This window comes from Triturus cristatus, chromosome 5_1 (assembly GCF_964204655.1).
Source record: "Triturus cristatus chromosome 5_1, aTriCri1.1, whole genome shotgun sequence".
Lineage (NCBI taxonomy): Eukaryota > Metazoa > Chordata > Amphibia > Caudata > Salamandridae > Triturus > Triturus cristatus.
Genome location: NC_140587.1, coordinates 844,234,516 through 844,259,084, shown reverse-complemented (window position 1 = coordinate 844,259,084; position 24,569 = coordinate 844,234,516). Strand labels below are relative to the sequence as shown.

The following is a 24,569-nucleotide window of genomic DNA, read 5'->3' as shown; positions in this document are numbered from 1 at the left end:
CATGCATTTGTTTGTGCTCTTTTTGTGACCAAAATGTCATCAGCCTGTGATCTTGCCTAAACAACTGAAGAAAATAACGGCTATGAAACAGGAAGGAGGGACACCTCCCTGCCTTTTGAGCACATGCACCCTTCATACACCCCTTCCTCTTCTTTGCTGAAATAAACATCTTCTGCTGAGCTTATAGCAGGTGGGTGTGCTCAAGCAAAAGACACACAATTGATGGACGGAATGCAGAACAATTCAAAACATTCACCCCCAGTCAAGAGATCTGGGTTAAATCCATAATTCTTTTGCTCACCATGCCACCCCAGTTTAGACCTGGCCATATGCAAATCAGTCTTGACCCTGTGCCTCATGGGAACAGTACAGTCCGAATTACCAAGCCAGGTCCTCAGCGCAGATTCCACCATTCGTGGAATTCCCTTTGGCCTGCTGCCTGAATTTGAATACTTAGTGACTGGGACTGGTGTCCTAGTCAAATGGTAATCAATATTCATGCAACTCCGATCAATGAAGCATACTTGGTCAATTTAGGGATGGACTGCTTAGCCAGCCTCGGCTGTTGTTTCAAGAAAAGATCTTCCACCCCACCTAGGATAGTGCAACTCGAGGGCCTATCTTTCGTAGACCTTCGATAACCTTGGGTCGATCGCACGTCTCTGTGACAGCGACAATACATTCGGATGTCTCCCCTATCTTTCAATGGTACTTTCTGTGCCTACCATGATGACCAGAGGCAATGGGGAATCAGGATTCAATTCTGGAGAGGGAGGCTAAGAAGCAACTACCTCATTCAAGGAAAGCATCGTGCAAATTACCCTCTCCTGACTCGGGGAAGTAATGAAGTAAAATAAAAATACAGGACTTTATTAAGGCCCTGTAATTGGAATGAGTATACTTTCAATTATTTAGGGAGAAACCTTTGGGGCCAAGTCTGGTGCCAGCAGCTGTAGTAATTCCATCTCTAAAAACGTATATTAAAGTTGCTGCAGTTAAAAAGCTCATAGTTGGATCTTGGGATCGAGCTGGCGGTCTGTTGTAAGGCAATCTACCACCTGTCCTAGCGCCTGCCTCCCTGTGCTCCCTTGATGCACTTGACTGAGTGTCCTGGGGGTCCAAAGCATTTACTTTGAAAAAGTAGAGTGTGCAAAGCAGCCTGGTTGCCTAAATACTTCAGCTATGAATAATGGAATAGGACTCCAGTTCTGTTTTATTGGTTTTCCGAACTGGGGGGATGATTAAGAGGGATGGCCGGGGGCATTCGTATTGTGCCGCTAGATGTGGAATTCCTGGACGGGTACAAGACAAACCAAAATAAAAACATTTGACAAGAATATTTTCATTAATCAAGAACAAATGTGGGAGGTTCTAAGACGATCATATACCGTTGTAGTTCTGAACATAAACAATGCCGACTAGCGATCCGGCAGTGTTATTCCTATGACCTGCCAAGAAGCTTTGTGGAACCCAAAGTTTTTGGTTCCAGGGGGAGTATGGGTTGCAAATCTGAAATTTAATGGAATTGACAGAAGGGCACCACTGGGATGGAGCATGTGGCTTACTTTGACTCAACATGGGAAACCTCTTCCGGCCAGGACACAGAAAGGATTGACAGATTGCTAGCTCTTTCTCGATTCTGTGTGTTGAAGTGCATGGCCGATCCTAGATGGTGGAGCGGTTTGTCTGGTTAATACCGATACAAAACAAGACACCTTCATGCTAACTAATTACGTGACTCTCATCGATCCACATTCTTCTTAGAGGGCAGTCAGCCACATAAGATTGAGCAAGAACAGGCCTGTGATGCACTTAGATGTCTGGTGCTGCACACGTGCTACACTGAATTGATCAGTGTGTGACTACCCATTGCTACTACCAATTTGATGGTTTAGTGAGGTCCTCAGAATGGCCCTGCCAAGGTTCGTTACGGCCCTGGAAGAGCCCCAAGAATACAGTTAAACTTGACTATCTAGAGGAACTAAAGGTTGTACCAAGGTTTCTGTCGGTCTTCTGGTACCACTTTTGAAGGCCCTGCTGCCTGGACCTTCCCGTGCTCAATCTCAGCCTGCCTGGGTTTCAGGCAACTGGGGAGTGGCCCTTCTTGGGTAGCATGGCAGCCTGGATTAGTAGGAGCCTGGGCCTCAAAGACACCCTCTCGACAAGTGCGTGCGGGAGGGGCAACCTACTGTCTCTTCCTTTCCAGTGCATCCCACCAGGGCAGGCAGATGTGGGCAACCCCTTTCAGCCCACCACCATGCTTCTGGCTGCTGCCTAAGATGGGGGAGGTCAAGTCCGGTGATGGACAGGCCAACTTGCAGGTGGGGTGACTCTTCTTCGTTACCAGGTTCTTGGTTCGTCTCGTACGGCTAGGAAGATGGATATGAAGACTCATGCTGTTTCTCCTGGTACTCTGGGAGGGACCAGTAGCGGTGAGGCTGCCTGCCTCCGCCACTACGGGAGCTTTGCTTGCCCTCTGGGGGCACAAATCAGGGCTCCTGAGCCGAACGCCTGGAAACATACTTCCTGCAACTCCTGCTTTCCTCATTGGAATAATGTCTTTGCTGTGGTTAGGAAGCAAGTGAGAGTGCTGGGACCAAGCAATGATGTGCTGAGGGCAGAGACGGAGGACCAAACAAGCGTGTAGGGACTGGCACACAGGATGAGAGTAATTAAGATTGGGATGATGTGTAGGGGAATGCGGAAGGTAGAAGAGAGAATCTAGCATGTATAGGACACGAGGAGCTATAAGACTGATTAGAAGGGTGGGTAGCATCAACAAGCTGTAGCAGCTGCAGTCAGTTGCATCAATCCTGATAAGTCAGCTGTGGAAAGATGCAACTCATCCTATCAGAAAATGTATCACATAAATACTCCTGTGCTGTTAAAACACAAGATTAGAGAGTAAAGCCATTAAATCCAGAGCAGAGCCCTGAGATAGAGAACAAAGCCACCCCATCTTGAGCAAGAGGTGTGCCCATATACCACACTCAGTATATGTAATGCATAGAAAACACTAGATCTGCCTAGAGAGAGCAAAGACTGCCTTAAGCAGAAACCTAAAAAGAGAGGGAGCCAGCATCATATGTTATCAGTGTAGTTGAAGGACAATCCAAAAACTATTTTCTCTATTATGTTATGGTGAGCTATGCTGTGCTGCAGTATATGTCATGGGAGGAGGTCACCCAGAGCAGAGCTTCGTACGATCAAATGCCTCCCACCACCTTCGGTTCAGGCCTAGTAAATAGATACAAGTGATTATTGTCTCAAGCTTTGTGAAGATGCAAAAAATGCCTAAAGAAATTTTGAAAAGATAATTGACAATAGAACCTACTGTCAGACTAGATCAATATTATCAATGTCTAATGCACATTATATATAATGTATTAAATAGATACGTTCTAGGCGTGCAGGTCGGCTGTACACATTTACAATGCTGATTGCAAGTTATTTGTATAATTCAAAACTCTGTGCAAACCCCTGTTTCTGCAAGTGATTACATTATTTATGGGGTGAAGATTACTGCAATAATTTATTACGAAGCGTGATAAAATACGTACCATTATAATAGTCTCCAGACACACATCGCTAGGTCAAACCTGTCGATATGTACCAGGAAAACAATGCAGGGTAAATACCAGGACATACACATTTTAGTGGGACAACCTCAAAATCCACGTTCTGCCCATTTCTGTAGGTGTCTTGCTTGCGCCTATCAGATAATACAGCTCCCACACGATGGCTCAACACCCGGCGCAGCAAAAGACTTTAACCCAAAACAAACTACACCTTTAGAAAAGGGTTTTATTTTACAAAATGCAAAGACTCTCTCTTTTAGAATAAGGCTTGGGGTTTTATTTTACACAATGCTGTCGGACAGAAAGGCTTTCCCAGATGCCAAATGCACAAGATTCAAATACACAAAGAGATGTATATATGTTTATATGCAAGCAATAATAACACACTTGGTAAATATAATGCATGAATAACACTGATGAATAAACAAGCAGCAAATAATATGAAATAAGACTCAAGCAAATATACTGGATGTCCTGCAAGAGATCAGAAAGTTATATATATATATATACATCAGTTGATTACTTTGGATGTGCACCTCAACTCACTCCTACATCACAAAGAAAACCCCTCAAATGATCAAAGCCACTGGCCAAACATCACAATGGCAATAACCAAAACTCAATACGTCACCTGGTACAAACACTGCATCTCAGACTGGGGAAGTCAAACAGCCATGATTGCGAACCTCAGCAACCAGGGTTCCACTCTCTAAGGTAGACGCGTCCAACCCCACTCAAATTCCAAACTTCCGGTTTCCGAGTCAGCAACCCTCAGCTTTAAACACAATAGAAGGTTTGGGAAAGACCTCCCCCCGGGCCAGGGGAATCTTACCAGTACAGTCCAGGCTCCAAGCAAGCATTCCCATGGCAGGAAGGAGTTCTCACGTCCCCTTCTCCAAAGCTGAAGCTAGGCAAAGTCAGGAAAAAAGGATGACATGAGGCCATGTCAAATCCAATAGTAAGAACTTCATAATTCTCATCAATGTACAACACAATGCACAATTGTGCACAACTGCTTATAGATTCACACACTTCATCTCTCAATGTACAACACTGAGTATGTGCGTGCATCACTACCCACAACACTGCACTTCAAGACCAAAAAGTACATTCCACAACTCTCTGTCTCTTTCATGCTTTCAAATGCACATTCCATACGTTCTGTTCTTGGCAAGCCTGTCTACTCCGTGACAGCTCCCACTGAAAGACTGCAAGATTACAAGAAAGAAACCTCAAGAGAAACAGGCATATGCAACACCATTGTACATCCAGGCTAGGATAAAATAACACACTAAAGTCAGTTAAAATAATGGTAGTCATAGGTCATTACAGGGTGTCAAACCACAAGAGTGCCTCTAGCACTACGTTAGGGCAAAACGTTTAACAGGTGACATTTATTGTACTTGTTAAATTTCGAATCTTGGTACATTGGTTTTTAATAGGTGCAATAAATGTGCACTGCGCACAGAGACACTCGAAATCAGGGCCAGTGAGTGTCACTTACTGCTGCAGATGGTGTGCTTGCTGTGCATACTTCCTGCATACATAGAAGACATTACCATGTGTAGAATTGCCTTGGGAAGTTTTTCATTCATGAGTGACACTTTCACATGTGCACATTGATGCCTCAGACTTTTAGAATCATATATGCGAAATATGAATTTAGGCTAACGTTAGTTGTGTTTAAGACGCTAATAACTACTATGATTTATGTTTAAGTTGTTAAGTGTCGGGGGTAAGACAATAAGAGCATGTGATTGCCTTGTACTGTTTCCAACTGCAGCCATAGCATTATTAAACTCAGAATTAGCAATGAAGCGTCAGGGAATATTATTAGCAAGTTAATTTAACACCTCGGTCAACCAGTGTTTGTTACTTTTGAGGAAGTGCAAACTGAATTCATGGGCTTATTTATAAGCCCTTGCGTCACTTTTGTCCCGCCGGTGCATCACTTTTTGTGACGCACCAGCGGTATAAAAAATGTGCCTTGTTGCACCATATTTACAAAGTGACGCATCTAGGTAGATGCGTCACTTTGTAAACCCCTGCGCCACATTATACCTGCGGCAAGTATAATGTATGCAGTGGGGGCGTTCCGACGCAAGAAAGGGTCATAGAAGTGATGCAGTGAAATCTATAAGATTTCACTGCGCCACTTGTAGGACACAAATACATTAATATCTTATGTCTGCATAATGGCAGGCGTAAGGCTGACGCAGGCATATTTCACATGGGACTGGTCCATGTGTAATGACCCATTGCTAGAGTTGCATCACTTTTGTGACACACTCAAGCAATGCGTCATTTTTGCGCCTACAGATACGTCAGAAATACTGACGTATCTGTAACTCCTTGCAACATGATGCGTCATATTGTAAATATGACGCATTCAGCCTGTCGCAAGGAGGGTGCAATATCGCTGATTGATATGTCACTTTTCATAAATGAGGCCCTCAATCTTTAGTATCTGGATTTTTTTCGTTTATGAATGGATTGCCAATACTATCACCTTTGATAAGATTAAATAACTGAAAACGGCTCAATGATTTTCAGTGAACCTTTAAGTATCTATGATATAATATAACAATTCCAAACACACACAGGCACACTTTAATAGCTCTTTACAATTCTATTTATTTCCCTTTCATCTTTTATGTTAATCATCTTTTTTTCACGAAGCAATAGAATAGAACATTTGAAAAAACAATACTAACATAAAATGTAAATGAAAAGGAAAGACGTCAAAAACATATAATTAAGAACAGCAGACCATTGAATTCGTTTCCTATATGTATTCAAACATTTCAAAAAGGATTACACAACAAGACATTGGACATTGCCTACTACGAAACATCTATTAAAATTATATACAGTCAAGAAAGGTGCTGGAGGGGCAATGTGGGCTTTAGGCGCTAGTTTGGATGGTTTTGCTTTTAGAATGCGCAGAGCATGACTTTTCATTATGAGAAGGAATTACATAACCTTTTAACTACTACGTGATCATTATTTTAAACCATGAAACATTAAAAACGTGTTTTTAAACCTTTCCTATATGGACTACAATCAGTTGCAATGTGGTTTAAAGAATTAGAGGTTAACTGAGTATTTGTTTGAAGAACGCGTCAATTATGAAATCGCGTTTACAGGTAACAGTAAGAATAACACAGTACATCAATTGGGCCAAAAACGAAATCATTTTATTTGTATTTTCCGTGTTTTATTTATTTTACATTTCGGACAGAAATGATTGCTTTTATTAAAGTGATAGAGAAAAAGCTTTAACAGGGATTTGCAATGATAATGCAAATCTCATGAAAACGAAAAACATCTCCTTCTGACGCCTTATTTTATATTTCAAAACCAGAAAAATTATGTTTATGACGTGTCACTTGTTTTACAAAAATATATATACATATTTGGATGGGCAGTATCAAGAAGACCATGACACCCTGGAAGGAGGGGCAAACACTCATGAACCTCAGTTCACCAGAATGGAAAAAATTAAAGAAGTTACATCAGTTATTCTTTGACAACCAATGACATAAATGAAAGAGACATTTTGACTGAAATAACATTAAAAATAAAAGTTGTGTCATATAACTTTCATCCGTAATTACATTGTCCCTGTTCATCTCCAGCTCAGTTCTCCCTGAAGTCCTGAGCTAGAGGCTGAGTAGACAATCTTCCTATACTACACCGCACCCTTCCATACATGGGAATCACCAGCCAAAAACAGTGGATGGGGGTTGTGACTCATTATCCAGGAATGGGGAGTGTGATGAGATAAGACTAAGGTAGCCTGGGAAACAGGTGTTCTGGGATTTCTGTGTGGTAGGAGGGAAAAACAAAGTTATAGGGTGCTTTGCGGTTAAGAGGATAGGACATGCTGGGCTTCAGCAGGAGTGTGTCGGATGGATCTCCCAGGACACTGTGAGTGCTAGGTATAGTGTGGGAGTAGTACAGAGCTGCATGGCGTCTTTTGAGTTAAGGGTGGAGAGCATACCATTGCTTGTTCATTCAAATATGTCTGTTATTATTTTATTTGCAATGCTGGTGACTATTGAGTTTGTGCCTCAGTCCAAAAGTAATTTGTTATGATGTCATGCCAAATCTTCTTGATGTGCATCTGGTCCCGGTACTGTTTGGTGGTCATCCTTGTTGTCCATTGTATGTGTCTCCTTGTCATTTGGCATTGAGGTTCCTCCTCCTTTAGCATTGGGAATGCCTAACTGCAATGTTGTGTAGGAAACAACATATTAAAATCACATGATAACTGGTTTGTATGTTAGTACTTCCTCAGTCTGGTACATGCCATTAAGTCAACCTACTTGCTCCACATGTTATCATGTGTGCTCCATTGTAGCTACTCTATTTAGTGGTTAGGGATTTGAAAGGGGTAATGAGCCATGGCACCAGAGGATAGCTCCTGTCACTTTTGTAGCGTCTTCCCCAGCCCTGCAGCATGAAAATAGATTATGCCACACACAGGAGCTGCAATTGAAGATGTCTTTATTCTGCAACATTCATTCATGGACTGCACATTATATCATACTTTCCCGAACCACACCCTAACACCTCCCCCCATATTACGTGGTTCCTGTTCAGAGTCATCCCAGAACCACAAGGGTCTAGTGTGTATCGCATGTATATGCTACATCTCCCCCTTTGCGAAATTGAAAGTGGCAGGTATCATTTGAATTCACATCTCCTCAACCAGTCTGCGAGGAGCTCACACTTGTCTGCAGGCGCAGGTGATCCGAGGTGATCTGGGTTCACCCTTATCAGACAACGGAGTCTCAGGCTCGAGAGCCTGACCTGCAGGCGTGGTCACCTCCATCGTAGTGTCAGGAGCTGGTAAGTGTCGAGGTAGGTGTATAAAGTGTGATATGGCCGAGTGATAGATTTCCCAGGATGATGTGCTGTAACCATGTGTCCCTTGCACACCACCACATGTAAAGGATCAGTCGCAAAAGAGATGTCTGTCTTTCATTTCTGTCTCTGCTTTAACAGAACACTGTCGCCTTTGTCAAAGGCTGTTTACTGGGCGTGGCAGGTCAGCACGCACTTTCATTTCACACTTATGAGTAGCATCATTGTTACGAAGCTTGTCAGTATTCACTGATTCATCTGATGTCCATTAAGGTAGTTTAGTTCAGATGGTCCTCCCTAACGACAAAGTAGATGGCTCTCACCGGTTGTGGAGTTGATCGATAGTCCCGGGGGGCCTGGCGCATAGCTTGCTTGAAGTTGATCCCTTCCATGTATGCTTGTTTAATTACCCTTTTGTGGGTGTCCATAAATCTTTCGACTGCACCATTGGCTTGGAGCCTGAGGGGCTTACTCCTTTGGCATTTGATATTGAGTCTTACAATAAACTCTTTTAACCCTTTGCTGTTGAAGTGCGGGACATTATTGGATTTGAGGATCTCAGGGATACCCCGTGGTGCAAAAATGTCATAAAGCCTTTCTCTGACATCATGAGTAGTCCAAGACAGTGTTTCCACCAAAGGAAAACATGAATATTTGTCCATGACTACCATGAGATGCTGGCCATCTCCTAATGGTCTGAAGAAGGCAAATGCAGCTCTCTCCCAGGCATAGGCAGGAAGGTCAGACACAGTCACAGAGTGCTGTATCACCTTGAGGGACAGGCAATTGCAGATGTGGCCTGCTTTCAATTCCTTTTCAACTCGCTAATCTAGTCACGGGAACCACACTCTGGGCTCGATTCACAGAACTAACTTAAGACAAAATCCTAAACTTACTACCATTTACTCATTTTGGTATTCACAGAAAGCACTTACTCATATACACAAAATGGTAGTAAGTTTAGGATTTTTTCTTAAGTTAGTTCTGTGAATTGGGCCCTTTGTCTCTCAGTGCTCTCTTGGTGGCTACGATTTCACGGTATCCTTCAAGGGCCAACTTGATGACCCATTGCCTGAGGCTCTCAGGTATGATGAATTTCGAGCCTCTGAGTATTATATCTTCTTGTGCAACTGCTATCTAATCCTGTAAGTTTTTGAATTTATGAAATTTAGTGTCCTCAACCAGAGACCGTGAGTGTCGTCTCCATCAGGGGCGTAACACAGGCCCCCGCATCCCCTGCGGTGCGGGAGGGGGCCCGAGCTGCAGGGGGCCCCCTCGGCACAGTACTTATGCCTGAGCACTCCGGAATAAATCCGGAGATGGGGCTCCTCCGTGTATATTGCAGGGGGGCCCCTTGAACTTTCGTTACGCCACTGGTCTCCATGATTGTGTCGTAATGAGTTCTTTGACAATAGTCATGGCATTGTATATGTTGCTGGCAGCACTAATTTGGTCCACAGACAGAGCTGCTGGTGTGCTGGACTTCACAATGAAATTTCAATATTCTTCTGCCAACCTGGATGTGGAGCTAGGACGATATATCGGTGCTCGTGAAAAGTGATCTGCCGGATTCTGTTCCTTTCCAGGTTTGTGCATAATCTCATAGTTGTACTAGTGCACACTCCACCTTTCGCTGTGAGAGGCATCTTATCCTTTGGGTTTCTAAAATGAGTGAGCAACGCCTGGTGGTCCAAGATGAAAGTAAATCGTTTTACATAGAGAAATACATGACAATGTATGCAGCCCCACACTACAGCGAGGCTTTCCTTCTCCGGCGGTGAGTAGGCACGTTCTTTTTCAGACAGGCTTCAACTGGCATAGGCGACAATGTGTCTTTGAGCATCCGGGTGGCTGTTGTTTTGAGCAAGGATTTCCCCCAGTCCTATCTTGACTTGCATCTAACATGACCTTGGTGTGTAATTTGGGGTCAAAGTAGGCCTTTCAGTGGCATTCTCAATTGCATGTTTTATTTCTTTGAAACTTTGATTGCATTCAGGAGACCACTGAAAAGGAACATTGGGCTTTGCCATTTCTCTCAGTGGGGCACTCACTATGGCAAAGTTATGAATGTATCTTGAGCAATAACTGGCTATGTCTAGAAAGGATCGAAGCATAGTAACATCTTGGAGGGGGGCCAAGTGTATGACAGTGCTTGCACCTTATCTAACGTCATTCCCCGACCAGAGAATATGTGCCCAAAAAGCTAATGTTTGGTTTAGTGAAATACACTTTTCGCTGCCTTCAAAGTGAGACCAGCATCAGCAAGTAACTGGTACACTTGAGTGACACCTTTAATGTCCTCTTTCTGGGTTCTCCCAAAGACCAGTGTGTTATCACTGTAATTGAAAGCATGTGTAAGAGGTTGGATTACTCTGCAGATGACATCCTGAAATATCACAGCAGCCAAAGATACTCCAAAACTCAGTCTCTTGTATCTGAACAAATCAAAATAAGTGGAAAAGTGAAAATATATCTGCAGTTCTCTTTTAACTCGAGTTGGTGGTATCCTTTGTTCAGGTCAAGACAGGAAAGACTTTACCTCCGTTCAGTTACATGATCATATCCGCTATATAGGGACCATGGGTGTTTCTGCCTCTCAATGGCTCTGTTTTGCTGGCGCATATCAACACAAATATCCAATGCTCCACTACTGTCCCTTTTGGGGTACCATTACTAAGGGTGAAAGCCATGGCGTGGGGCCTGTGGAACGTTCAATAATGTCATGTTTCAAAAGTGTTGTCAACTCTTTCTGTACTGCTTCTTGCAAATGAAAAGCAACTCTACATTGCTGCTGGGCAACAGGACGAACATCATCGTTGATATGACACTGTACTTGTATTTTCTTGAGTTTCCCAAGCCAAGAAACAATGACAGGAATTTGCTCATGATATCAAGCTGAGCGTAGAGGTTGTAGTAGAGGGATTTTAATCCCATATCAGCTGCTGTGGCCAATCTGAGCAAGGCTGCACTTGACGAGGATCCTTGTTGGACATGTATGGTGGCTCGGACTGATGTTGTATTGTGTTGCATTGCCGCTGTGAATGATACTTGGCTTTGAACAGTTTAGAAGCGGCCCAGGTGTATACCTTTGTGTCTGAAGGAGTGAGGCATGGCACAGGCAAGGGGCTGTTGAACTTTTCTACTGGCAAGATATTAATTGATGCCCCACTGTCAATGATGAAGGTCATGTGGTGACCGTTCACCTTCAATGTAATTATTGGACTGTGTCCAAAAGATGTTTGGTGCTTTGTAAGGTGAATTTGTTTTTAACTTCGGTTTTCTTCACAGGCCACTAACCGACATTGTACATGCCTTCTTTTGTTGGACATCATCAGCAGGCACCCACCTTTTTCATTGGTATTCAATAGTGACGTTGAGGAACCTTTGTTCGATAAACTTGATGACGATTGGTTTTGCATGCTCTCTACTTGTTGTAGCTGATTTTGCTTTTTGACTTTGCGGGCGTGGCAAGAGCTTCTGGTTAATTGTGCGCTGTCCCTGCTTCTATGTCAGCAGCTTGTCATTCTGCTCTTTCTCCAGCTCTCACAGCCATCAACATATTCTCTAGACTGAGTGTCTCTCTCAACATGCGCCTAATAAAAGAATCTGAAAGGCAGCCATCAATGACTCGCATGGCTTCCGCAGCGGTAAAGTCACAGAACTTGCAATGTTTAATAAGTGAGCCAAGTCTTTCTACAAACACATCTATTGTTTCATCAGTCTGTCGTTCTGTTTTTTTTAAATATGTACCTTTCATAATCAACATTCGACATTGGATTGAACTTGGCTTACACTCCAAGTGTGTTTTAATGGCCACTGACTGTGAGCATGCTCTTTGTTTCTTGTACATTGTTGGCGTTGTAGTTATTTTCTTGCTTTGTCTGAATAGTTTTGCTAAGTATGGGCCATAGCACAATGTCTCTGTCAACAGCCTGACTGGCGGTCTCGCTGAAGTACGCTCCTCTGTGGGGCTCTGATTGCTTCTGCGGCCGTGTATGGGCTGGAACATAGCTTTGACTCCATTTCTGCCAGTTGCAGGCTGCTTTGCAACAATTTATGGCACATGTGACACACACAAACAGTTTGCAGTTTCATTGCAAACTCTGAGGGAGCAGTCTTGTTTTCCATGGGTATGTATCCTCTACTTGGAATGTATGGCGTTACAACGCAAACATTTACAACGCCTACATTTACAACGCAATTTTTACATCGCAACATCCATTACAACACATGTTTTTACAACACATGCCATTACAACACATACCATTACATCGCATAATTTTGGAGGGTAACAATAGGGTAAGTGTCGGATAGCGAAGGGGTAAAAATTACTATTCCCACTCCAGTCAGTGCAACAGTAGGGTAAGTGTTGGGTAGTGTAGGGGTAAAAATTACTGTTCCCACTCCAGAGAGTGCAACAGTAGGGTAAGTGCTGGATAGTGTAGGGGTAAAAATTACTATTCCCACTCCAGAGAGTGCAGCAGTAGGGTAAGTGTTGGATGGTGTAGGGGTAAAAACCACGCGTTGGAATGGTATGCGTTTGAATGGCATGCGTTGCAGTGACATACGTTGTAATTTCTGCGTTGTAATTGCATGCGATGTAAAGGATGTTGCGATGTAATGACTGCGTTGTAAAGGTAGTGCTTTGTAATGACTGCGTTGTAAAGGTTGTTTCCCCCTACTTGTCACCAGTTGTAGGGTTTTCCACAGCCCAAGAGCATGCAAATAGATTACGCCACACACGGGTGCTGTGGTTGTACATGTCTTTATTCCCCAACATTCATTCACCCACTGCACATTACATCATACTTTTTGAACCACACCCTAACACCTTCCCTGCATATCGAATAGTTCCTGTTCAGAGTCTGCCCAGAACCACAAGTGTCCTAGTGTGTACAACATCAATATTCCACAAGTTTAGTGATACACCCACAAATGTATTAAAGCATCTAGACTTACCATGTACATTTCATTGATCCTGTGTATTTGGTGGCATTCGTAAACTCGATAATCTGATTTGTGCCAAATCAGCACTGCAAGGCCTACAAAAAGGTTTCAGGCAAATACAATCAAAGCTCATAACAACCTGGGTAGACAAGTGTCACTATGTATTATTTAGCAAAATCAAAGATGATTACCGAGTCTTCGTAAACAGGGATGGTAATTAAACATGTTGCTTGTATGTTTTTTCATTGCAAGGCAGCTTTCCGAACTATTTCATTGAATATGCTCAGTTATGTAGAACGGGCTTATATAATTAATAATGAGTCAGGTTAAAAAAAGCTAGTTACAAGATTATGGAATCATAACTCGAATCTTGAACAGTAATGAGTGAAGCAGAGATGGCCATCACACACCATCTAGAAATTGAGAGTGTGCTGCATTGTGTGGTTTCTGTAGACTTGCTCCCCTGCCTTTGTCCTACTCCTATTCTGGACACTAACTATGTCATAGAATTTGGCCTTCAATGCGTTGAATTTCTCAGGGTCCATTGGCAATAAGATTGAATAATTAACCATGTTGAGTAGTGCAGCATGACCTAAGTGAGTATCTTGGCTGTGCTAAACCCCGTGCAATGTACTCTGCATGCTGGAACTAACTTGTAGGAGAGTATGGCAGTCTATATTACTATGTTGGGGTCAAACAAATCAACACTGATTGCATTATGAGTTGTAAGGACTCCACATTCAAACAACATGATGTCAGTACCTGAGGTCCTGTCATGTTCAGTGAAGTAAGTACTGACCTAGCAATCCTGGTTCTTCTCCCCTTTCTATGTTCTGTGATGGCCTTTAGATATTTTGCAGACTGATTCACTATCTCCAGTAGCAAGATAATTTGTATCATGATCAGAATCTGTTGAAGTGCCTGTATATGACTCAAGACATCTGCACCCATCTTGATGTTTGTGTTGACTGTTTTAAGAGGCTAAGGCATCAGTTGCTTTCACCTGAGTGATAGTTGTGTGTGTGTTATTCTTTATGGTATTGTGTTTTCCTTATGGCATTGGTCTGGTTTTTCAATCTTCTTTTGCATTTTTTATTATATTTCCTATTTTTTTATTTTTTGTTTGCATTTTATGTGCATTTGCAATTTGATGCTCAATAGATGTAATATCTGAGTTGCTTCCAATGTTTTCATTATGTCCCACATGCTTTTGAGTATAGGTCACAGGAACAGCTCTTCTTTTATGCCTGCTGACTCTCAACCTTATAAAAATTTAGCACATACAATTTTACAATATATGCTAAATTTCCTGGTAGTAAAACTGAATGTGCTTTTGCCAGCTTACTTGTATAGTTTCATGGCAATTTTACTGGGATGTATTCTCTTTAACACACAGTATCGGGGATGCCTTAAAACTTGGGATTAGGCTGTGGGGAAAAAGTTAACAGTTTTAATATATTTCTTTAACTGTGGATGGATTCTGCTGTTAAAACAATTTAGTTACATAAGTCACAATTCTGGATTTCTTTCCTTGTAGGAACTTCAGTGATACGAGTGACTGCCACAGATTTGGATGACCCTTACTATGGAAACAATGCTAGGCTCATATACAGCCTCCTGAACGGCCAGCCATACTTTTCTGTGGAACCAAAAACTGGTAATTATTATGAATTTCCAGTGTTATTGGTGTGCATTCTGGCGAAGTTAATTTTATGTAGATATTTAAATTCTGCTACAAAAATTATTCCTTTGTCTATCTTTTATACACATTGTAAAATTATATATTTGCATGAATGAAGCTCACATAACCGATAGAGATGTCACTGCCCAGAAATTAGTGACTTTTTTCTTTGTTTCACTGTTTCTTTCTAGTTTCAGCTATTAGTTCTATAATAGTTGAAAACTGCGATTAAATTAATAAAAAGTGATTCTTAAAAGAATTATGCAATACAATCTAATGGGCGACATATTAACATTTAAACACTGTATCCGATTCCAATAAAAACAATCAGCGAATTCATCAATACTTAAGAAAAATATGTCAAAGTGCAAAAGCAGAGGAACTTTTAGGAGAGTATCCAGTTCAGACAACGCTTAGCAACTCAATGCGTAATGGGATGTGCATAAAAACGCATAAATATGAAAGTAATAACTCTGCATGGGTTATCTGGTTGGGTTGATACTCACTGTGGTGGCTAGTTGTCTCAAGTGATGCAACGATGCCCATAAAAATGACGCTATGGAGTTAAAGACATACATATCATCCGACCTAATACAAGTGCCATTGCCTATTTAACACATTTAACCTCGTAGAATTTAAAATGGGAAAGAAGCCATTGCCGCCATTCAAGGTCGTATTTTTTGCAAAGCCGAATAAAATGAGTTAAGTTGTCTAACACCCAAAACTACAATCACAGTGGTCAGATCCATTGGCGAGCCTGTGAATTTGGATGAGAATATCCTTAGTAGGCAGAATACTCAACCTGTATTTGAAAAACAACTTTTTCTTGAGTTCAGGGTATCGCAAATCCAGGTACCCAGTACAAAAAGAACAATAGGCGTTGTTGAAGTAATTACACAGGATAGAACCTGGACTCGGCGCAAGACACTTCCTCGTCTGCATGCATTTGTGGTAGCGGTCTTTACTCAGATCTGCACTATCCTGCCTCACTCTACAGGGATCTGCCCACAAGGACACCATCTGCAGTTCATTTAAAACCTTCTGTACTAAAATATTCAGTAACATTGAAGTCATAGAAATCCATCATCTCGTTCTGGAGCCATGTAATATTTTTGTTTACCTCAAACACATTCATACAGGCATCTGGATGCAAGGTCTCGGGCCCCCTGTTCTCTGGGTGTAATCCCTTGGTGCACAGTAATATACTTTAACACAGTCTCATAATCACTGTACGTTATGTTCATTGCATCAGCATGGTAATGGATATACACCATAGTGAACAACTGAAACCAGGCCTCACAGCTCCCTAAATAAGAGAAAGGTAGGGACATCAATAAATCATTCTTGTGCATTACAGAAGGGAGCAGGTCACAAACCCAGCAGTCAGTAACATTAGTGGTATGATGAGCCTGATAAAGCATCTGCAAGAACACATTATCAACATATGTATGTCTATGGCTCTCCTTATAAGGTGCCAAAGTATCAAATACATGCTCAGGGGGAACAGGAGTAGTACCAATCAAGGAATGCACAGGATGTCTCTCCTCAAGGAACCATATGATCCCAAACGCGAATACCAAAGCGATAAAAACAATTATTATAAAAACTGCTTTAGTTTTGGTAGACCAGATTGACCAACTGGGACTATTTTGCTCAAAACGGGGCGTTGCTAAGTACTGTTCTTCATCCATAATAAGGCGGCCAAATAGGTAAATTTTTTCTATCATTATTTTTATAAGTATCAAAACTATCGGAGGAAGGTTCTTACTATGGAGCCAAATTTTGTGTAAAAGGCGCTAGGACCAGTGTCTGTCCGAGCCTCACTGGTAGACTCCTATTTTTCATCAACGATGGTGCTATTGAGCACTTCATGGTGGGGCTGTGTGATCACAACTCTTTCTGTCTCTTCGCTCAGGATAGGGCACTCTCTCTCTAGGGAAGACACCCCCAACTTATCCTGCCCAATGTCTAGTACAATACGCCAATCTCCCTTTCCCTAATCTATTGTTGGTACCATAAACAAGGCACAAACACCCTATTCTTCATCCATGAAGTCCATCCTTAATAATCGGACTTTTCCTTTTGTGTACTCTCCCTCCGCCGAGTACGCAAATTGTACCTAGCCACTCCAGGCACTGTGTCATCACGAAAACAAATCTCAAACTCAGAGGGGGCAAGGGATTGAGACACAAGCTTTTGTGAGCCAGATGGAGAGGAATCCTTAGCAGCCCTTATTTCTGTAGGGACCGCCTCATTCAAAGCATCTTCATTCTCCTCCTCCATCTAGGCCCATGCCAGTCGGGCATCAGAAAAAGGAACAAAACGCGGCACCTTCTCCGTCTCGTGGTCCCCTATGCCATCCACGACCCACTGGTTGTAGGGGAGAGGCAGCGGGATCTGCCGGCAATGCGATGAGTGGATCCAGTGCTTCCGGCCATCGACGTTTACTGCCGTCCAGGTAGCAAGAAGGACCTGCAGAGGTCCTTTCCACTGCGGCTCCAAGCACCCCTTCCTGTGGAAGTTGCGAATCGAGAAAAAGTCTCCGAGCTGAATGCTGTGTCCAGGCCCCTCAAGTATTGGCGGCAATGCCTCATGTAACTGTTAATGAATAGAACGCAAATTCAACTCACACAAATAGTCCACAAGTAAAGGGTATTCAATCTCTGAAAAGCGGCAGGGCCGGGGAACGCCCAAAACATTTGCAGGATGGCCAAAAACAACCTCATATGGGGACAATTCTGTTCTAGAGTGGGCCGTCGCCCTTGTGGACAACAGGGCTAGGGTTAACGCATCTGGTCATTGCAATCCTGTGCTCTCCTTAATCTTTGCCAACTTCAGCTTGAGAGTACCTTTGTACTTCTCAACCATACCCACTGACTGGGGATGGTTTGCTGCATGAAACTTTTGCTGGATGTGCAGACCGTCGCACACTAGCTGGATAACCTTTGAGTTGAAGTGACTTCCGTTATCACTCCAAATCAAACGGGGAAAGCCAAAGCGCGGGAAGAACTCCTTTAAAAGAGCCTTCGCCGTTGCTTGGCTGTGTTCTCTTTAGTGGGATAAGCCTTAATCCATTTGCTGAACGCACAAACAACCACCAGCACATATTTCAGGTTGTTAACTTGTTCCATTTTGATGATATCCATCTGGAGAACCTCGAAAGGGAAAGAGGGTGGTGCAAAGTTACCATAAGGTGTAGGGGTACCTTTTCCAGGGTTAGGTGTCATACAGACCATACAATACCTCACCAGATGAGCTGCTACCCTAGGAATGTTATCATTCTGCCACACAGGGTCCAATAGTCTACATATTCCTTTCACACTAATGTGGGCTGGCCCATGTGTCATAGTGACTACTGGAAGTACATGCGCATCTGGTAACATCCATCTCTGCTTCTCTGATTTGTCCGTCCAGCACCCCTCATCGTCTAGCCGTCCTGTTCTCTCCTGCCACATTGCTAGCTCAATTGTTACCTGGCTCTGAATTACCTTCACATTTTCCAATGTATCTTCAAACATTGCATTATCAGGTACCCATCTAGCTGGACCCGCCACAAACATTCTTTTCATTTTTGATCGGGCTGTCTCCTTAGCTGTCTGGTCTGCAAACGCATTCCCCCTCCCCACATCCTCTGTAATTGTCTTGTGGGTACTACACATTACCACTGCTAACTTTTTGGGAAATGTCAATGCTGACAAAAGTCTGTGAATCAGTGGGCTGTTTTGGATCTTGGACACATCTGAAGTCAGGACGCCTCTCTCTTCCCAGAGCCACCCAAAGTTATGAGCGACTCCAAATGCATACTGGCTGTCGGTGTAAATATTGACAGCCAGTCCCTCACTCAGCTCACAGGAACGGAGGAGAGCATCCAATTCTGCAGCTTGGGGCAAATGATAAGGGACTTGCAATGTCCGACTACTGTGTGTAAAGTGGTGATGGCGTACGCCGCAGTTGTTTTGCCATCTGGTAGTTTGAAACAAGAGCCATCAACATATAGTTCCCCTTACGGCTCAGACAAGGGAACATCAGTCAGGTATACCCGTCTCTTCATCTCTTCTTCAGTGCGGAAAATGCAATCATGCACGTCCGCATCCTCATTCTCAGAAGGGAGGGTTAGTAAAGTGGCTGGGTTTAGAGTGGCACATCTTTTGATGGTGATGTGTGGTGCAAACAGGGTCAATTCGTAGCCAGTCAGACGCGGACTGGTGAGGTGCTGTATCTTTGTTCTGTTCAAAAGTGTGTCCACAGCATCCGGTACCATGACTGTGAGATCAGTACCAAGGACGAGCCCTGCCGATTGTCAGATTGAGAAGGCCACGATCGCAACCGTGACCGCTCTTAGACAGCTCGGGAGGGCCTTGGCGACGTTATCCAAAAGTGCAGAGAAATAGGCAAACGGCCTTTGCTTACCTCCAAAGGCTTGTGTTAAATCAGAAAGCGTGCAGCCAACCTCTTTGTGTACATACAACACAAGCAGTTTCTGGTAGTCTGGCGTGCCAAGCACAGGGCAGACCAAAGCGCAGTTTTTAGTTGCTCAAATACTTGCTGGCATTCATGCGTCCAAGGCAAAGGTTCATGCACATCCCTAGTGGTTAATTGTAGGAGGGGTTTTGTCAGTAGGGAATAGTTAGGAATCCAGTGGCAGCAATACGAGGTAATAGCTATAAAAGCACACACATCCCGCTGCATCTTGGGGATGGGCATTTTAGCAACAGCATTAATATGCTCAGGATTTAGTCTCCTTCCCTCTTCTGACAGTAGGTGACCTAAGTAGGTGACCTCTTGTCGACAATATTCGAATTTTGAAAGGGACACTTTATGCCCGTGAGGTGCAAAATGTAGCAATAATTTAACCGTGGCGTCTTTCCAACCTTTTTCAGTATCAGAAGCTATAAGTAGGTCATCAACGTACTGTAGCAATACATCACCTGAGGGAAGTTTAAGGGAATCCAATTGACATTTTAGGCTGCCTGTATATGCTAGGACTTTCAGTATACCCCTGAGGAGCACGACGGATTCGGAAGCTTCTACTGGCCAGAGTGAACCCAAAAAGATGCCAGCTATCTGGGTGAATGGGGATGCCAAAGAAAGCATTTTTCACATAATCACAGAAAATAATTTTGCAGTGGAAGGAATCATTGTTAGGAGGGTAGCAATGTCAGGGACCACCGAGAACTGAGCATCCACTGTTTTGTTAACTTCTCGCAAATCAGTCACAAAACAATAGACATCAGGATGGGCATCAGGGGAGTCCGAGGGTACCTTCTTAAGGATGGGGAGAATAGGGCTGTTACACACATTCACTGCTGTCTACTTAACCACTCCTGACTTAACCAAATCCTGTATAATCTGTAACAAAGCACGCTCCCCCACCTGTGGTATATTGTACTGGGGGATACGAGGCAAAACTGTGTTGTCCTTTCCCTTAAGAGAGACTGGAGTTATCTGCAACAATCCCACATCTGTGTCACTTGTGGCCCACAACGCGTGCGGCATGTCCTTGAATTCAGCCGGAAGCGGCATATCTTTGGAAAAATACTGATTGGTACTAGTCACATTTGGTCCTATCGTCATATAGACACCATCCGGGAAACAAGATATGGTAGCATGCAATTTCTTCAACAGATCTAATCCCATTAAGTTTTCGCGCCCGTCCGCGCACCGGCCACGCCCAGAGTCAGCAACGCTGCCCGTTTGACAAAAGAGAGGATAAGTTACTCTAAAGAACTACTGCTCAGTATTGCTGAGAGGGAAGGGGGGTATCAAGTAGCTCTGTCACAGGCTAGTGCTGTATTAATGTGTGGCCTGATCAATAGTAGATCTTTGATAAAACATAATCAGGAGGTGTCAAGTCTGCTAGAAGACATGGATTTGGATGTTTTATTTATTACAGAGACCTGGACCAGCACTGACTCCTCTGTTGAGCTTGGTTTTGCCTGTCCAGGAGGCTATAAGATGTTTCACAAACCTAGGGTCTCTAGAAGAGGATGGGGGGTCGGGGTAATATTCAAAGAAAGATGGAACTTCGCACCGCTACAGGTTTATGAGGTTGCTGGGATTGAGCAATTGGGCTTCACTTTGCAAGAGACAAAATGAAGGCTGCCAACTGGAATGGTCTGTTATAGACCTCCAGGTTTAGATACTCAGTACCAGGCACTGCTCGATACCATTGTTGATTTGGTCCTGCCACACTCCAGATTGATGCTTCTAGGGGATTTTAACCTATGGGACAACAGGACCTTAGGGAACCATCTGAGAGATCTGCAACATACATGTGAGAACCTTAGCCTAAATCAGTTAGTACAAGAACCAACTCACTCAGGAGGACATGTGTTGGATCTTGTGTTCGCAAATCGGACCGAGGCAGAGGTGATCGATATACTGCTCCAAAGTTGGACTGACCATTCATTAATCCACTTTAGGATTACAATGCCCAACTCCATGAATAATAATAATTGTTCAGTGACCTATCGAAAGGGAAGAGATTGGGCCAAATTATCAAAAGATGGACCAGACCCAATATTCCCCAACCAGACCTTCTTTGCCCCAGATGATTCAGTGGACAAGAACTATCAAACTTATTGTAATTATATTACTAATATTTTAGATAGACATGTCCCCATTTTTTTAGGGTCGGGCAATTGGCTCTTTAGGGATAAAACCTCACTCCTTTTCCACGGAGTGTAAATTCATTGTTCTTGAAAACAGGCCTCTACTCTGCTGATTACATTGCTCCGCTCTCTAGGGGTAAAAAATAGGATGCACTACCCTCATCGGAAACTGAGACCATGTTGTTGGCGTGTTCTGATGCAGCCTTCCTCGATAACCTACCAATGTGACAACATTACTAAATACGTCATTAGGAGCCGGGTCAGCGGCATACACTTGGTCCCAGATGTCATAAATTATTTGAGGTGCAACACCAATAAAACATTGGTCCCACAACCCTATTAATGTGGCCGACATATGTTTGAGGGCGTGCTGCTGCATGAACGGCTCATAATTTTTCATCACACTCCAAAAATCTTCCACACTATAAATTGGACTTCGGGCCCACTATACGGCCTGGTCCGCCACCATCTTTTTCTCCTCATTTCCCACAGCTGATCGAATCAGCACCTGTCCCAATCATTCTCGAGCTGCTGCCCAATCACCCTCATCCGATTCATGCACCGGCGTCCCAATGTCCAACAATACTGGGGAGGAGACATTCGAGGAAGACATAATAGGTGGAGGGGCAGACACAAACGTTAACAATGGCTGCATTGAAGGTGTGAGTGACGGAGAGAGAACAGAAGCAGATACTGTAGTCGTAGCGAGGAGACTCGCAGTCACGGCATCTGTAGCCTCTGAAGATAGAGAAAGAATGGGGGTGCCGTGGCCAAAGCAGCCGGGCCAGGGGAGCCCATGATGGAAACAGGAGGGGCAGAAGACTAAGCCTTTGAGGCAACAGGGTATATTCTCTGCAGGGCAAAGGGAGAAGGAGGTCGAGAGTCCAAGAGTTCCTCCATGAATGTATCCCCCTCCTCTCGAGCAACGTAGGATTTGTCGCTTTGCAATTGAAACTTTCTATCAGCGCATTCTATCCCTTTTTCTATCTTTTCTCTATCATGTGCTACTGCCTTCTGAGTCACTGTCTGCATCTTTCCTTGCCTAGCGTTTTTTTCCGCTCTTATGGGCCTCTGCCTGGCTTCCTTTTGCCATACCTGAAGGGAATCAAACATCGACTGTTTACTCCATTTTGCAAACAATTTATCCTGCACGAAATTAAATTTTTGTTCATCAAAGGTACCTGTTAATGGCCACTGAAGCTTGGCATTGTCCCTCGAATATTTATGCCATAATGTATTAAACATAATAGGGCCAATACCGAGCTTCATATACATGTCAAAATTCGGGTTGCCTTCTGGAGGTGCAGGTTGACTTTCCTCCAGTCGGGCATCAGTAGAACAACGACGGCACCCCAAACACCACACTTTGCTCAGACAATGCATATTAATATAAGATACGTTCAATATTCGCACCAGACGATTAACAAGAGCAACTTGGTCCTCAGACCACCCCGAACAGGAAGAACTACAAGTCAGTCCTCAGACTGCACCAGAGAGACAGGCTCAATCCCAGGCATTTTCAAGAGTAAGCCAAATTCACTATTTTGCCTGGCAGAGTGTCCACAGACCCTCTGTATCTAAATGGTCCACAGACCAAACAAGTTCAAGCAAGCCAAGAAATGGTCTCCAAACCTCACCGAAGATTACTCAAGATAGCGCCATATTTACTAAGAGTCGAGACAAACTCACCTGGTGCACACAGGTCGAACAAGGTTATTCTCCACTGCTGACTCTTTGGACCAAACATTCAGATCCAAGGGTTTCGTCTTTCCGGACCCCAGCCGGGATGACCACTAAGCGAGGCACCGCCCGATCAGACAAGCGGAGAAGCTGCGAGAACCAAGCTCTATCGTGTGGGGATCCCTGATCCGCCCATCCGACCCTATGCGGCCCCATCCCCCACACCCGGTTGCGGGCGGCTAGGGTCAGCCTGATGGAGTCCCTGTTCAGGCAGCAACTGAAGGAAGTGACCCAAATCAAGCCACCCGTGTCACTAGTGACCACCCCTTTGTCTTCCAAGAAATGAAGAGTCGAGAAATCAGTAGAGATTACAAACCGAACAAGTTTATTAGTAATGCACTGCAGCGGAGCCCAGTCTGACCAGTCTCCTGAGATGATGGAACCTGCCCAGATTGGAAATTTCCATCTCGGGCACTGATGAACAAAGGAGGCACAGAGAGATGAGCTACCACCTGCAGAAAGGGTACATCTTATCACATTCTCAAGGTCGCCTTGCTTGAGCTCAGCGCTCTTCAACGTGGGAGCAGGGATCCGAGAGAGGAAAAGCATGCAAGGGCAGAATGAACCATTCATTAGTACATTAAGATACAACCTTGAATGCGATACTGGGAAATAACTCGAAGCTGCCTCCTTCGTTGAGGCAGGCAAGCAATGTGACAGAGTCTTACTCTCGATTACAGTACAAAATGGGGCCTACATACAAAATGCTAACTTAATGTGCAAAATGCTAGAAGGAGTCAGCTAGATGCATTTTCAGTCCAACAGTACATGGGACGACTATGTGCTCCCCCCACAGTCACCACTAGAGGTAGCTTCTTCCAAGGTTCTCAAGTATATTGCTGAATATTGCTGTTTTAGGGTATCTTATCAGCCTGATCCAATAGAGTACTGGCTTAAGGGCTGCAATTTCCGATATTGGGGTAAGATTAAGCTCTGTATAGAGTGCCAGTAAGGGAGTCCCTGGCCTCAAACTCAGCAGGACTCTTAAGAATTTGTTCTCAGCCACTTGCAGTGAGCATACATTTGCATACCTCCTGGGCTCTGCCCTGTAAAACGCTGTGCCACTGCCCTTTGTTTGTATCTTTGGAAGATGACACTAATACTTCTGGCATCTGTCTTATGCCTGAACTACAGGAATGCCCC

General features: G+C 43.7%; 1 protein-coding gene and 1 pseudogene across 1 annotated transcript in view; both read left to right on the top strand.

The window, feature by feature from the left end:
• The window catches only part of CDH19 (cadherin 19), a 925,430-nt gene that overhangs the window by 460,566 nt on the left and 440,295 nt on the right, over positions 1-24,569 (top strand). Inside the window, exon 4 of the mRNA XM_085605889.1 lies at positions 14,932-15,051. Coding sequence (XP_085462015.1) covers positions 14,932-15,051 — 120 coding nt within the window. The remainder of the gene's footprint in view (positions 1-14,931; positions 15,052-24,569) is intronic.
• On the top strand, positions 430-2,025 carry LOC146831542 (18S ribosomal RNA; annotated as a pseudogene).